Here is a 14,531-nt window from a genome sequence, read left to right as displayed (position 1 = left end):
AGATGTCATGAAAGTCATTAAAACCAAATGCAATGTCATCAATATTGCACCAGTAAAGGAAGTAGTCAGCTTTTATAGTATAACAGAAGCCAATCCATTGATATCTGATTATAGCAAAACACTTGATGAGTTTTGTCACAAACTTAAGCTTCAATTCTTGCTTGATAAAAAGCTTTCAACAAGCGATTTTCTCATTTGTGAAACAATTGAGTTTGTTCTAGACTGGGATCCTGCTGAGCACTTATTGAATGATATTCGTCGTTTAATGGAGAAATCATTCCAAGGATTGAGCAGAAGGATCATAGTCAAAAGCATGCATAAAGGGAACTCCATCATTATCATTTGTGGTGCTCCTACTCATCTAATGAATGCTTTGCAATTGAGGGCTCGTGATAATCTTACTGTGCTGCAAGAAGAATTTGCTTTGATGAGATTGAAAATAGGACACTGCACTGTCTATGATAGGACCATCAGAAACAAAGTATATACCAGTTATGAAATTATTTACATGGATAAAATAGGAGCTAAAGATTGTTGCAGAGGAAATTGAAATGCGTGAAGGAGAATTAATGAAGCTGAATCCATACCACAATGACAAAGAAAGTATGAGATCAAGTATTGCTTATAAAATCAAATCAATGAATGTATATACAGGTCTTCTTGCTAGGCAAGCAGCACAACTTATAAGTTTAAAACAGAAACAAGGTATAGGGACATTACATTAACTTATAATCATCAATTATGATATTTTTAGAATTTATCAACAGTAGCATGCAGGCATCAGGTATAGCATAAATAATTATTATTGCATTATAGTAATTATGATTATAAAGATTTTAAATTTAAAATCAAACAAATTGAAAGAGAAAAGGTTGCAAGTACAAAAAAGCGAATGTTATTAAGAGAAACTGAACATTTACAATCTACTCTAAGGATCAGAATAAGTATATACATTCCTTATTACCTTCTAATGACATAATACATGTACTTTTAAAACAGGTCGAAAGAAAGTGCTACAAGACAATAAAAAAGAAATTTGGAAACTACAGGAAAGTATTTCATCTATTAGTGTACAGCTGCTTGAAATGCAAAATTCTTACAGTAAGTATAAATTTTCATTAATATTCTAATCAGACATCAATAGATGAAGAAGTGAAATCTACACAGACAGTGCTTTCATCCAATGGATCTATCTGTGAAGCTCAAGATGATTATAATAAAACAACTATTTCATTCAAAAAGGGTGAATTACTTCAGTTAAGTGCAAATGGACATGAGGTACAATCACTGGAGACTGGACAGAAGAGTGCTGTTCCAATGATATACGTTGGATACTCAAGAGTAGAATTACTTTACTTGTTTCAGTTTGCAATAACAAAGGGAGGATTGTCACTCCTACCTGCTCTCCTTGATGATGATAAAAAAGCAGAATATTTTGTAGAAACAATTACTAATGATCCTACTCTACTACAATCATTGAGAGAATTGATCACAAAGGATAAATGTAAATAAACATGTATTGTGTATGCTTATTTAATAAATCTTGTTCTATATACATACAGTATTTATGGCTATTAATAATTTTGAAGGACTAAGCCCACATGACCTAACTTTAAAGAAAGGTTTGGCAACAATAATACAATACATAATAATGTACTTTTATAGGAGATTTGTTTAAAGTTTTTAAATATCATGAAGATGATGAATGGTGGTATATGCATTCACTTCATACAGACAGTAAAGGATATGTCCAAATTAATTGTATATTACCAATTGAAGGAAAATACTCACCAATGTAAGAAACTAAAGCTATAACAAAGCCGGATTAAAAGATATTTTATTTATTGACAATAGGTATTACAAGTATGTCTACTATTATGTAGTAAGTCGTAATGAAGCAGAGAAGAGACTGAGTCAAACAGACACTCAAGCAGGTGCTTTCCTAATTAGAGATAGTGAAAGTAATCCTGGACAGTACACCCTCTCACTTAATGATGGAGCTACTATCAGGCAATATCGTATAAGAATTGAGTTTAATAAGTATTATATATTTTCTCGTGTCAAGTTTAACTCACTCAATGACCTGGTACATCACTACATGATGAAAGCTGATGGTCTGATCCACTCACTAACAGTTCCTATACCCAAACAAGCAAACATACCCATTGCAATGAATAAAGAGTGGGAAATTAATAAGCTGGATATCAATTTTTCACAATGCATACATGTTGGACACTTTGGAGAGACATGGAAGGGTTATTGTAAAGGTAAAGGGACAGTTATAATTAAGACAAATATAGCAACAGATATTACACAAGAAACATTCGTCAAAGAGGCCATTATATTGGAAAAACTTAATCATAAGAACATCATCAGTCTATATGGTGTTTGCACTGAAAGTTATCCTTTTTATATTGTAACAGAGCCAATCAATGGAAACCTCAAAAATTACCTAACTACAAATAATCCTACACCAGCAGAGTTGGTAGATATTGCTATTCAAGTTACTGATGGTATGATGTATCTAGGAGAACAAGATTACATTCATTGTGATCTAAGAGCAGAAAATATACTATTAGGAGATCATAACACTGTCAAGATAGCAAACTTTCATTTTGCCCAATACCTCAATGGCAATAAATACTGGAATGTCAAGAAAGAAACTAGGCTAGCTATAAAGTGGACAGCACCTGAAGGATATACTGCAGAACAGCTAAGTATTAAATCAGATGTTTGGTCATTTGGTATATTACTATGGGAACTGGTTACCAAAGGGGATCTACCATACCGTGGTATGACTGATAAAGAAGTAAAGGAGGCAGTACAAAGGGGTTATCGTATGCCCATACCGTGGACTAGTCCTGTACCGTTTTATCGACTTATTATAAACTGTTGGAACTATAAAGAGGATGAAAGGCCAAACTTTTGGAACATTTTTGATGTACTAATAGATGCATCCCCAAAGTCAATCCTATTTTAGCAACATGAAAACAATCATCCTTGTGTTTGTAAATTTAACACAACATGAATGGATAAAAATCAATATCAAAATAAAAAAACTAGACAAAAGAGGCATGCAAGCAAATACATGTATTTCTAACTCTTATTCCTTTCCTCCCCTCTCTCCTCCCTCCCTATAACATACGTGACTCAATGAGATGGTTTTATCATTGACTCCATTGAGGTTTCTCTTCTTAGGACCAAACAATCTCCTCCAATGATAATGATAAGTAACACATGGTGATGAATCAGGCCATGACTTGGCCACAAATTTGCCAAATTAAAATCCACCAATCACCCTAAATTTAGAAATTTGTCAAATTTTACTCTCTCCAAAATTTCCCGTTATACTATATTTTCCAACATTGAGGTGTTCCAGTATTATTAAAGGCAGGGTCCAATAATCCCAGTTCTCTGAGACCCCCTATGGGGGCCAATCCAGGCCATTGATTACTTACTTGAGGCGTCTAGCATTAATTTATCAGAGGGTTTTATAGTGATGTTAGTACTGGGGGATATGATAATCTATAGTTTCCTTCATCATCATAAACTAATACTTCCAAGACCGTATTTACCAGCAACCAACTGTATAGAATAAAAGTGAATAATTAATTAATTGAACTGATCATCTCATGCATTATAACAATAAATGAATGTCTGAAATGAGTGCATGCAATAAACATTATGTCATTACAGTCCAGGGGTTGACAACAGAACATAACCCAATATCATCAAAAATATAAACCTTTCAATCTTGTCACCCATTAATACCTTATTAGGTAGGGTGCTTTGTTTATGTAACAAAAAGTTTCAATTTGTACCCATTCACAAAAAACACATGTATATTTGGGAAAGGAATTGAATTGTAATACAACTGGGTGCATGAAAAATCTAATAGCATGCGTATCTCAAGTAATTATGTGTACATGTACATGTATGAATGAATGTCAATGCACCGTTATCACAACGCATTTCCTTTCTGTTTCATTACTTTGTAAACATCAATGGCCACCGTTTACGTAAGGTAAGAATAGAAATTCTCAATTCTTACCTGATGTAAACGGTGGCCATTGGTTTATACAGCACTTCCTGTCTTAACCAATAACCTTACCTTACGTTAATTGTACAGTGTTAATCAGCCTTCAGCCAAACAGCAAAATGGCATCAAACAAGCTAGTAAGAACATTCCCTATTATTTTAGGTAGTTATATCTTTATTTCTTTAGTGTGGGTTTACCTTATCATTAGATATTAGCAAATTATATGAGATTGTACAGATATTCAAGCAATACAGGTTTCCTGAGGCTAAATGGTTTGAGTTTGGATTGAATCTTGGTCTTCTTTATCCTACACTGGAAGCTATTGATGCTAATCATAGAGGAAATACTTCACGTTGTCTCATGGAGTGTTTATCCAAGTGGCTGAGTAAAGCTGATGAAAATGTGTATTTTCCTACTTGGCAGACATTGGCTAGTGCTCTTAGAAAGTTAAAAGCAAAAGCAGTGGCTGAAAATATTGAGAAAACAAGTAAAGTCTATTCTGATTCAATATAATGTATTGTAATACTCCTTTCCCAGTGGTTAGCCAGCTACTACAGCATTACAGCAGTAGAATATCTGGAGCAACACTCTCTGAAGAATCAGTTGATCTGTTACATACAGAAGGACTGATATCTGAAGAGACATTGAGGGAAGTGAAGAATTGTGGATACACACTAACAGATGATGTAATGAGAGAAATATACACAGCAGTAGCTAATGATCATAACAAATTGAAATCATTTGCTAGCATTTTAATAAGAGCAATGGGCACAGCCAATGACTTAATGAGAGACTGTGGTAAGAAATAATAATGATAATACACAATAATTGAGCTATGCTCTTTTTAAGATGACATTTTTAATGGGATGGAGAGTTATCATGGTGATAAAGACAATGCATCAAGTATCATTACAGCAAATTCAGGTAATTATAATAACAAACAAAAATAATCAATTCTTTTTGTATCTACATAGTTGAAAAATCAAGTGTCAGAATTACAGGTATATTTAATAGCTCTAAAAAGACTTAAATATTTGTTTCAGAATTTGAGTTTCAAACTTTAGAGGAATATACTTATCAATTCGACAAAATGAGAAGCAATTTTGGAACTTTCTATTTCAAAGTCACTCCACTGGTATCTCACACCATCAGAGTGAGCCAACTTGAAGATTTTATAGAATTTCTTGATGATTGCTATCCTGAGCTAGGTCCTAACCTAACATCTGCTGCTACAGTGAAAGATGTCATGAAAGTTATTAAAACCAAATGCAATGTCATCAATATTGCACCAGTAAAGGAAGTGGTCAGCTTTTATAGCATAACAGAAGCTAATCCATTGATAACCAATTATAATGCAACAGTTGATGAGTTTTGTCACACTTTCAAGCTTCAATTCTTGCTCGATAAGAAGCTTTCAACAAGTGACTTTCTTATTCGTGAAACAATCGAGTTTGTTCTAGACTGGGATCCTGCTGAGCACTTATTGAATGATATTCGTCGTTTAATGGAGAAAGCATTCAAAGGATTGAGCAGAAGGATCATAGTCAAAAGCATGCATAAAGGGAACTCCATCATTATCATTTGTGGTGCTCCTACTCATCTAATGAATGCTTTGCAATTGAGGGCTTGTGATAATCTTACTGTGCTGCAAGAAGAATTTGCTTTGATGAGATTGAAAATAGGACACTTTAAAGTCTATGATAGGACCATCAGAAACAAAGTACCCTTAATGACCAATAATGAAGCTATATAAAATTTTATAGAAACTAAAGATTGTTGCGAAGGAAGAGATTGAAATGTGTGAAGGAGAATTAATAAAGATGAATCTATACCACAATGACAAAGAAAGTATGAGATGAGCTATTTTGCTTATAAAATCAAATCAATGTATGTATGTACAGGTCTCCTTGATGATCAAGTAACGCAACTTATACTTTTAAAACAAAAACAAGGTAGGGACATATTACATTACCTATAATCATTAATTTTACTAAATTTAGAATTTATCAACAGTTGCTTGCAGGCATCAGGTATAGCATTAATGATACCAAAATTCCATTATATCATTGCATTATTGTAATTAAAAGGTTTTAAATCTAAAGTCAAAAAAATTGAAAAAGAAAAGGCTGTAAACACAAAAAGGCGAATGTTATTAAAAGAAACTGAACATTTACAATCTGCTCTAAGGATCAGAATAAGTATATACATGCTTCATTAGCTTCTAATGACATAATACATGTACTTTAAAACAGGTAGAAAGGAAGTACTACAAGACAATGAACAAGAGATTGAGAAACTACGGGAAAGTATATCATCTATTTGTGTACAGCTGCTTGAAATAGAACCTTCTTACAGTAAGTATTTTCATTAATACTTTTAAATTAGACATAATTATAATATATTAGTAAAATCCACACAGACAGTGCTATCATCCAATGGATCTATCTGTGAAGCTCAAGATGATTATAATGACCCAGTTATTTCATTCAAAAAAGGTAAACTACTTCAGTTAAGTACAAATGGACATGAGGTACAATCACTGGAGACTGGACAGAAGAGTGCTGTTCCAATGAAATACATTGGATACTCAAGAGTAGAATTACTTAACTTGTTTCAGTTTGCAGTGACAAAGGAAGGATTATCCCTCCTACCTGTTATCTTTGATGATGATAAAAAAGTGGAACATTTTATACTAAAAATTACGAATGATTTTACTATACTACAATCATTGAGGGAACTGATCACAATGGATAAATGTAAATAGACATGCATGGCATGTGCTTGTTTAATAAAACTTGTTCTCTATACAGTATTTATGGCTAGTTATAATTTTGAAGGACTAAACCCACATAACTTAACTCTAAAGAAAGGTTTGGCAACAATAAAAAAATGATTATTGTGTAATGTATACTTTATAGGAGAAATACTTAAAGTTGCTATATATAAAGATGATGGATGGTGGTATATGCATTCACTTGATACAAACAAAGAAGGATATGTATCAATTAATTATATATTACCAATTGAAGGAAAATACTCACCAATGTAAAAAAAATCAAAGTTATAACAAAGGATTAAAGGTTTTTTATTTATTAACAATAGGTACTACAAGTACATCTACTATCATACAGTGAGTCGTCGTGAAGCAGAGGAGAGACTGAATCAAGCAGACACTCAAGCAGGTACTTTTCTAATTAGAGATAGTGAGAGCAAACCTGGACAGCATTATTCACTCTCAGTTAATAATGGAGTTACTATCAAGCACTATCGCATATACACTGAGTTTAATAAGTATTACATAAATCCTCATGTCCAGTTTGACTCACTCAATGACCTGGTACACCACTACATGATTGAAGCAGATGGTCTGACCTGCTCACTAACAGTTCCTATACCCAAACAAGCAAACATACCCATTGCAATGAATAAAGAGTTAGAAATTAATAAATCACAAATCAAGTTTTCACAATGCATAAATGCTGGATGGTTTGGAGAGACATGGAAGGGTGATTGTAAAGGTAAAGGGCCAGTTACCATTAAGACAAATATAGCAACAGATATCACACAAAAAACATTTCTTGATGAGACGAATATTTTGGTAAAATTCTACCATAAGAACATCATCAGTCTATATGGTGCTTGTACTGAAAGCTATCCTTTTTATATTGTAACAGAGCCAATGAATGAAAACCTCAAAGATTACCTGATTTCAAACAACACTATGCCAGCAAATTTGGTAGATATCGCTATTCAAGCTACTGATGGTATGATTTATCTAGGAGAACAAGATTACATTCATTGTGATCTAAGAGCAGAGAATATACTATTAGGAGATCATAACATTGTCAAGATAGCAAACTTTGATCTTGCTCAACACCTCAATGGCAAAAAATACCAGATTCTTAAGGAAAGTACTAAGGTAGCTATAAAATGGACAGCACCTGAAGGATATACTTTAAGCCGACTGAGCATTAAATCTGATGTTTGGTCATTTGGTATATTACTATGGGAACTGGCTACCAAAGGAAAGGAACCATATCCTGGTATGACTGATGAAGAAGTAAAGGAGGCAGTATCATCAAAAGGTTATCATATGCCCATACCCCAAAATTGTCCTAAACCATTTAAACAACTTATGCCAAACTGCTGGAAAATTTATGAAAATGAAAGGCCAAATTTTAGAGATATTTTAGTTGTACTTGTCAAGCATAGTAGATATGCATTCATATAAATGTATTTTTGCTTGTGAACTTTAAAATAAATTATTTGAATGTGACTGTATGTCAAGGGCACTTTAATGTAAAATATGAATCATAGCATCAATAAAGAATAATCATTTATGCATCTAGCTAATCACGTGTAAACAATACACCATTAAATTAAATCCTACTCTCCCTCCCTCCCTATAACATACATGACTCAATGAGATGGTTTTATCATTGACTCCATTGAGGTTTCCCTTCTTAGGACCAAACAATCTCCTCCAATGATAATGATAAGTAACACCTGGTGATGAATCAGGCCATGTACTGGAGAATATCTTAATATGATCAGTTGGTAGTGTAATAACTGGATGTTTATTAGCAACTGCTAATGTATAGGACTGTAAAGAGAGAGGAAGAGAGAATATTAAAGGAGAATAGGAGAGAGTGGGTACGTATGGGAAAAAGGAAAGAGAAATGGGAAGAGAAATAGAAGGTAAATTAATAATCACTAGGAAGGTATTCTTTACAAAATTAATGAATAAACAAACAGAATGTATTTGTATTGTTTACAATAAGAACATGTGTACATTTGTCTTTATGGAAAATATTTCATTTATAACAGACAGGAAACAGACATTGAATACATACACAAAGTAATAACAATACAGTATGTAGGAGAATGGTGCTTTGTCATAATAGGCTCTACATAGACTCATGAGTGTTTATTTTTCCATTGCTACTCATTACCATTAGTGTTAAATTATATGTACCATTGATCAGATTAGAGAGCATTAGGAATGGCTCATGAACACTACCACCAACCATACCTCTTAATAAATAATAATAAATTAATAATTACCAATAGCAGAGCTGCTGTCACTCTTAATCCATTTGTATTGACTGATACCAAATCCATCATGACTGCCAGTTCCATTCAGTGTCACTGTGTCCTGTGGTAGTGTTAGTATCATATCAGGACCAGCATCAGCCACTGGCAATACATCTTCACCTACAAATACACATAATAATAATAACAATAATACATGTAATAATAATAATAATAATAATAATAATAATATCCATTTTTGTGGTATGGTTTTCTCCCCCTTTTCCAAATTTTGTCTCTCTCTCTCTGAACTCAATGTTATTACAATGACAGAAAGGCACTACAACTATCTAGTACAATCTAGTGCAATCAATGCTAGGGATTGACAACAAAACATAATCCAGACCATTCTTTACTCTTGCACCCATTTAATACCTTATTAGGTAAGGTATTTGGATAGGCTTTGTTTATGTAACGAAAACGATACAATCAGTTTCAATTTGTACCTGTTTACAAAAACACATAAAGCTGAAAAACAAAACAGCCAGCAAACTGTATAAATGAAACAATGTAGTCTATTCATTTTTTGTTAAATTACTTTGTCTGACATGGCATCAAGCAAGCCAGCAAAAATGTACCCTATCATTTATTCTAGGTAGGTTTATTTTAATTTATTTTAGTACAATTTACTTTATCATTAGATATCAACAAATTGAATGAGATTATGCAAATACTGAAGCTATACAGGTTTCCTGAGGCAAAATGGCTTGAGTTTGGATTGAATCTTGGTCTCCCTTATCCTACACTGGAAACTATTGATGCTAATCATAGAGGCAATACTTCACGTTGTCTGATGGAGTGTTTATCCAAGTGGCTGAGTAAATCACTTCACCCTACTTGGCAGACATTAGCCAATGCTCTTAAAAAATTGGAAGCAGAAGGAGTGGCTGAAAAGATTGAAAAAACAAGTAAACAGTTCTAATTCAATAAGATTAAAGCTAATACTATATTTCTATAGTGGTTGATCCTGCTAGCCAGCTACTACAGCATTACAGTAGTAGAATATCTGGAGCAACACTCTCTGAAAAATCAGTTCATCTGTTGCATACTGAAGGACTGATATCTGAGGAGACATCGAGGGAAGTGAAGAGTTGTGGATACACACTAACAGATGATGCAATCAGAGAAATATACACAGCAGTAGCTTATGATCATAACAAATTGAAATCATTTGCTAGCATATTAAGATCAACAGGCACTGTTAGTATAGCCAATGACTTAATGAAAGACTGTGGTAAGAAACAATAATGTTTGATGAAATTTATGCTTCTTTTCAGAAGACATATTTGAGACAGAAAATTCTACTTGTGACAGTTGTGATGCACACAATGCATCAAGTATCATTACACCAGCTTCAGGTATTTTACTGAAAAATGATTAACAAGCAAATATTATATCTTTATAGTTGAAGAATCAAGTGTTAGAGCCTCAAGTAAGCCAGCTAGTTATAAAAATTGGCTATAATGATATTATTTGTTACAGAATTTGAGTTTCAAATTTCAGAGCATTATAGTTTTGATGAAATGAGAGGAAAATTTGGAACTTTCTATTTCAAAGTCACCCAACTGGTATCTCACACTATCAGAGTGAACCAACTTGAAGATTTCATAGAATTTCTTGATGATTGCTATCCTGAGATAGGCCCTAACCTAACCTCTGCTGCTACAGTGAAAGATGTCATGAAAATTATTAAAACCAAATGCAATGTCATCAATATTGCACCAGTAAAGGAAGTGGTCAGCTTCTACAGCATAACAGAAGCTAAGCCATTGATATCTGATTATAGTACAACACTTGATGAGTTTTGTCACAAACTTAAGCTTCAATTCTTGCTTGATAAGAAGCTTTCAATAAGCGATTTTCTCATTTGTGAAACCATTGAGCTTGTTCTAGACTGGGATCCTGCTGAGCACTTATTGAATGATATTCGTCGTTTAATGGAGAAAACATTCCAAGGATTGAGTAGAAGGATTATAGTCAAAAGCATGCATAAAGGCAACTCCATCATTATCATTTGTGGTGCTCCTTCTCATCTAATGAATGCTTTGCAATTGAGGGCTCGTGCTAATCTTACTGTGCTGCAAGAAGAATTTGCTTTGATGAGATTGAAAATAGGACACTGCACTGTCTATGATAGGACTATCAGAAGCAAAGTATTGCACCAGTTATGAAATTATTTTGAAACTTTACATGAAAATAATAGGAACTAAAGATTGTTGCAGAGGAAACTGAAATATGTGAAGGAGAATTGGTGAAGTTGAATCCATATCACAGTGATAAAGAAAGTATGAGATGAATATTTTACTAATAATATCAATGTATACATGTATTTACAGGTGTCCTTGACAATCAAGCATTACAAATTTTAGCTTTAAAACACAAGCAAGGTAGGAACATTACATTAACTTACATATATAATAATCATAATTTTAGAACTCATCAATAGCAGCATGCAGGCATCAGGTTTAGCATTAATAACAACAAAATTTCATTATATTATTGAGTTAAAAGGTTTCAAATCTAAAGTCAAGCAAATTAAAAAAGAAGAAGCTGCAAGTTCAAAAAAGCGAATGTTATTAAGAGAATCTGAACATTTACAATCTACTCTAAGGATCAGAATAAGTATATACATATTTTATTAGCTTCTAATGACATGATACATGTGCTTTAAAAAAGGTCGAAAGGAAGTATTACAAGAGAATGAAAACATTAGTGTACACCTGCTTGAAATTCAAAATTCAAATTCTTACAGTAAGTAATTTACATGTATATTAATATTTTCTATAATGCATATGTCAATAAATAAAGAAGTGAAATCCACACAGACAGTGCTATCATCCAATGGATCTATCTGTGAAGCTCAAGATGATTATAGTGACACAAATATTTCATTCAAAAAGGGTGAATTATTTAAGATAAGCACAAATGGACATGAGGTACAATCACTGGAGACTGGACAGAAGAGTGCTGTTCCAATGAAATACATTGGATACTCAAGAGTAGAATTACTTTACTTGTTTCAGTTTGCAATAACAAAGGAAGGATTATCTCTTCTACCTGCTCTCCTTGATGATGATAAAAAAGCAGAGTATTTTGTACAAAAAATTACTGATGATCCTACTCTACTACAACCATTGAGGGAATTGATCACAAAGTATAAATGTAAATAAATATGTATGGTGTATGCTTGTTTAATGAAACTTGCTCTCTATACAGTATTTATCGCTAGTTATAATTTTGAAACACTATATCAATATGAGTTAACTTTAAAGAAAGGTTTGAAGAAACAATACAATTATATAATAATGTACTTTTATAGGAGAAGTACTTGAAGTTGTTAAATATAATGAAAATCGGCAATGGTGGTACATGCATTCACTTCATACAGACAAAGAAGGATATGTACCAATTAATTATATAACACCAATTGAAGGAGAATACTCACCAATGTAAGAAATTAAAACTATAACAAAGGATTTTTTATTTATTAACAATAGGTACAACAACAATATCTACTATCATAAAGTGAGTCATAATGAAGCAAAGAAGAGACTGAGTCAAGGAGACACTCAAGCAGGTACTTTCCTAATTAGAGATAGTGAAAGTAATCCCGGGCAGTATACTCTCTCACTTAGCATTGGATTTGGTAACAGGCACTATCGTATAAACATTACATTTAATAAGTATCATATATACCCTGATGTCCAATTTGACTCACTCAATGACCTGATACATCACTACATGATGAAAGCTGATGGTCTGGCCTACCCACTAAGAGTTCCTTTACCCAAACAAGCAAAAAGATCCATTGCATTCAATAAAGAACGGGGAATTAATAAGTCTTCAATTAAGTTTTTAAAATGCATAAATGCTGGACAGTTTGGAGAAACATGGAAGGGTAATTGGAAAGGTAAAGGGCCAGTTACCATTAAGACAAATATAGCAACAGATATTACACAAGAAAAATTTCTTGAAGAGGCCAACATATTGGGAGAATTCTACCACAAGAACATCATCAGTCTATATGGTGTTTGTATTGAAAGCTATCCTTTTTACATTGTAACACAGCCAATGAATGGAAACCTCAAATATTACCTAACTACAAATAATCTTACACCAGCAGAGTTGGTAGATATTGCTATTCAAGTTACTGAAGGTATGATGTATCTAGGAGAACAAGATTACATTCATTGTGATCTAAGAGCAGAGAATATACTATTAGGAGACCATAACACTGTCAAGATAGCAAACTTTCGTCTTGCCCAACACCTCAATGGCAAAAAATACTGGACTGTTGAGAGAGGTACTCATCTAGCTATAAGATGGACAGCACCTGAAGGACATACTTTAAACCAGCTAAGTATTAAATCTGATGTTTGGTCATTTGGTATATTACTATGGGAACTGGTTACCAAAGGGTATCTACCATATCCTAGCATGACTGATAAAGAAGTATGTGAATTAGTATCAAAAGGCAATTGTACATACATACCAAGAGGTTGTCCTAAACCATTTGATCAACTTATGATAAATTGCTGGAAACACAAGGATTATGAGAGGCCAAGCTTTAAAGATTTCTTTGATGTACTTGTTAAATATGATACTCATGATAGTTAGCCTGGGGTACATAGCCCACAAGTCATTCCTATTTTATCCATATTAAACAATCACTGCTTATACATAATATCCTTGTTTTGTAAATTTAACAATAATTATTTCAACATGAACACATGACTGGTCAACATGTAGCATATAAGGTACTAAAAATAGGCAACAGGCATACATGTACATAGTGTTGTCATTGGTATATGTAAATATACATACATTGTACATGTATTTCTAATCTCTTATTCCCTCCCTCCCTCCCTATAACATACGTGACTCAATGAGATGGTTTTATCATTGACTCCATTGAGGTTTCCCTTCTTAGGACCAAACAATCTCCTCCAATGATAATGATAAGTAACACCTGGTGATGAATCAGGCCATGTACTGGAGAATATCTTAATATGATCAGTTGGTAGTGTAATAACTGGATGTTTATTAGCAACTGCTATTGTAAGGACTGTAGAGAGAGGAGGAGAGATGGAGGGAGAAGAGAGAGATAAGGGGAATAGGAGGAGAGTGGGCATGCACAAATAACGATCACAGAAAAAGATATTATGCTGATGCATTAAAAAAACAAAATGCAAGTGTACATTTTTTATGAAAATATTTTTAGGCATACACTATGCATTTGAAAAAATTGGCAAAAATACTGTCAAGATGCTCTTTTTCTCATCATCATAGTCCACTGAAATTTATCAAAACTGGAACAATTTTAATATTTTTACATATCAATACCATCAGCATTATACATGTATTAAATGACAGCTCTTCTCTTATCAAATATTTAATTATG

At 33.1% G+C, this 14,531-nt stretch overlaps 4 protein-coding genes and 1 long non-coding RNA gene across 7 annotated transcripts; 4 read left to right on the top strand and 1 right to left on the bottom strand.

The window, feature by feature from the left end:
- The first annotated feature begins 7 nt into the window (after nucleotides 1–7).
- Nucleotides 8–979, top strand: LOC109587370 (uncharacterized). The gene is made up of 5 exons (XM_020003610.1): nucleotides 8–481; nucleotides 522–603; nucleotides 655–705; nucleotides 755–784; nucleotides 834–979. Exons 1-5 carry the CDS (start codon nucleotides 8–10, stop codon nucleotides 977–979), a joined length of 783 nt encoding a protein of 260 aa, XP_019859169.1.
- Nucleotides 980–1,005: 26 nt separating this feature from the next.
- Nucleotides 1,006–3,039, top strand: LOC100631551 (tyrosine-protein kinase SRK3-like). Its single transcript, XM_020003615.1, has 5 exons — nucleotides 1,006–1,101; nucleotides 1,145–1,504; nucleotides 1,563–1,622; nucleotides 1,666–1,795; nucleotides 1,855–3,039. Exons 1-5 carry the CDS (start codon nucleotides 1,086–1,088, stop codon nucleotides 2,978–2,980), a joined length of 1,692 nt encoding a protein of 563 aa, XP_019859174.1. The 5' UTR covers nucleotides 1,006–1,085; the 3' UTR covers nucleotides 2,981–3,039.
- An 85-nt stretch (nucleotides 3,040–3,124) lies between these two features.
- On the bottom strand, nucleotides 3,125–8,632 carry LOC109587371 (uncharacterized). Its single transcript, XR_002187553.1, has 3 exons — nucleotides 8,454–8,632; nucleotides 3,352–3,585; nucleotides 3,125–3,299 (listed from the first exon to the last, which is right to left on the bottom strand). It is a non-coding gene; the product is annotated as an uncharacterized LOC109587371 (long non-coding RNA).
- On the top strand, nucleotides 4,112–13,850 carry LOC100642077 (uncharacterized). 3 transcript variants are annotated; one of them, XM_020003611.1, is made up of 15 exons: nucleotides 4,112–4,201; nucleotides 4,248–4,526; nucleotides 4,577–4,837; nucleotides 4,889–4,963; nucleotides 5,014–5,040; nucleotides 10,613–11,283; nucleotides 11,334–11,415; nucleotides 11,467–11,517; nucleotides 11,564–11,593; nucleotides 11,642–11,752; nucleotides 11,807–11,881; nucleotides 11,939–12,292; nucleotides 12,347–12,406; nucleotides 12,450–12,581; nucleotides 12,633–13,850. In XM_020003611.1, the coding sequence occupies exons 1-15, from the start codon at nucleotides 4,159–4,161 to the stop codon at nucleotides 13,745–13,747; spliced, it is 3,366 nt and encodes a 1,121-aa protein (XP_019859170.1). In that variant the 5' UTR covers nucleotides 4,112–4,158; the 3' UTR covers nucleotides 13,748–13,850. The 3 variants fall into 3 exon arrangements, with proteins under 3 accessions (XP_019859170.1, XP_019859172.1, XP_019859171.1); XM_020003613.1 differs by lacking the exons at nucleotides 4,112–4,201; nucleotides 4,248–4,526; nucleotides 4,577–4,837; nucleotides 4,889–4,963; nucleotides 5,014–5,040 and adding exons at nucleotides 9,778–10,038; nucleotides 10,089–10,364; nucleotides 10,411–10,488; nucleotides 10,536–10,562 and having other exon boundaries at nucleotides 11,564–11,752; XM_020003612.1 differs by lacking the exons at nucleotides 4,112–4,201; nucleotides 4,248–4,526; nucleotides 4,577–4,837; nucleotides 4,889–4,963; nucleotides 5,014–5,040 and adding exons at nucleotides 9,778–10,038; nucleotides 10,089–10,364; nucleotides 10,408–10,488; nucleotides 10,536–10,562 and having other exon boundaries at nucleotides 11,564–11,752.
- LOC100631421 (tyrosine-protein kinase SRK2-like) lies at nucleotides 6,142–8,281 on the top strand. Its single transcript, XM_020003614.1, has 6 exons — nucleotides 6,142–6,237; nucleotides 6,292–6,393; nucleotides 6,445–6,795; nucleotides 6,850–6,909; nucleotides 6,958–7,084; nucleotides 7,142–8,281. The coding sequence occupies exons 1-6, from the start codon at nucleotides 6,186–6,188 to the stop codon at nucleotides 8,268–8,270; spliced, it is 1,821 nt and encodes a 606-aa protein (XP_019859173.1). The 5' UTR covers nucleotides 6,142–6,185; the 3' UTR covers nucleotides 8,271–8,281.
- Nucleotides 13,851–14,531: the final 681 nt, after the last annotated feature.

This window comes from Amphimedon queenslandica, unplaced genomic scaffold, assembly GCF_000090795.2.
Source record: "Amphimedon queenslandica unplaced genomic scaffold, v1.1 AMPQUscaffold_12596, whole genome shotgun sequence".
In the NCBI taxonomy this organism is placed as follows: Eukaryota; Metazoa; Porifera; class Demospongiae; order Haplosclerida; family Niphatidae; genus Amphimedon; species Amphimedon queenslandica.
This window is presented reverse-complemented; position numbering and strand designations above follow the sequence as displayed.

What these genes read in the sequence shown, in the direction of transcription:
- LOC100642077 (XM_020003611.1), top strand. Translation starts at nt 4,159, where the DNA reads ATGGCATCAAACAAGCTAGTAAGAACATTCCCTATTATTTTAG. An exon ending in TATCATTACAGCAAATTCAG is followed by an intron (nt 4,964 to 5,013) that starts GTAATTATAATA and finishes GTATCTACATAG; the next exon opens with TTGAAAAATCAAGTGTCAGA. An exon ending in TGAGTTAACTTTAAAGAAAG is followed by an intron (nt 12,407 to 12,449) that starts GTTTGAAGAAAC and finishes GTACTTTTATAG; the next exon opens with GAGAAGTACTTGAAGTTGTT.
- LOC100631421 (XM_020003614.1), top strand. Translation starts at nt 6,186, where the DNA reads ATGTTATTAAAAGAAACTGAACATTTACAATCTGCTCTAAGGATCAGA. An exon ending in TGAAATAGAACCTTCTTACA is followed by an intron (nt 6,394 to 6,444) that starts GTAAGTATTTTC and finishes ATAATATATTAG; the next exon opens with TAAAATCCACACAGACAGTG. An exon ending in ACTGATCACAATGGATAAAT is followed by an intron (nt 6,796 to 6,849) that starts GTAAATAGACAT and finishes TTCTCTATACAG; the next exon opens with TATTTATGGCTAGTTATAAT.
- LOC109587370 (XM_020003610.1), top strand. Translation starts at nt 8, where the DNA reads ATGAAAGTCATTAAAACCAAATGCAATGTCATCAATATTGCACCAGTA. An exon ending in AAGTTTAAAACAGAAACAAG is followed by an intron (nt 706 to 754) that starts GTATAGGGACAT and finishes TGATATTTTTAG; the next exon opens with AATTTATCAACAGTAGCATG. An exon ending in CAGTAGCATGCAGGCATCAG is followed by an intron (nt 785 to 833) that starts GTATAGCATAAA and finishes ATGATTATAAAG; the next exon opens with ATTTTAAATTTAAAATCAAA.
- LOC100631551 (XM_020003615.1), top strand. An exon ending in ATTGATCACAAAGGATAAAT is followed by an intron (nt 1,505 to 1,562) that starts GTAAATAAACAT and finishes ATATACATACAG; the next exon opens with TATTTATGGCTATTAATAAT. An exon ending in TGACCTAACTTTAAAGAAAG is followed by an intron (nt 1,623 to 1,665) that starts GTTTGGCAACAA and finishes GTACTTTTATAG; the next exon opens with GAGATTTGTTTAAAGTTTTT.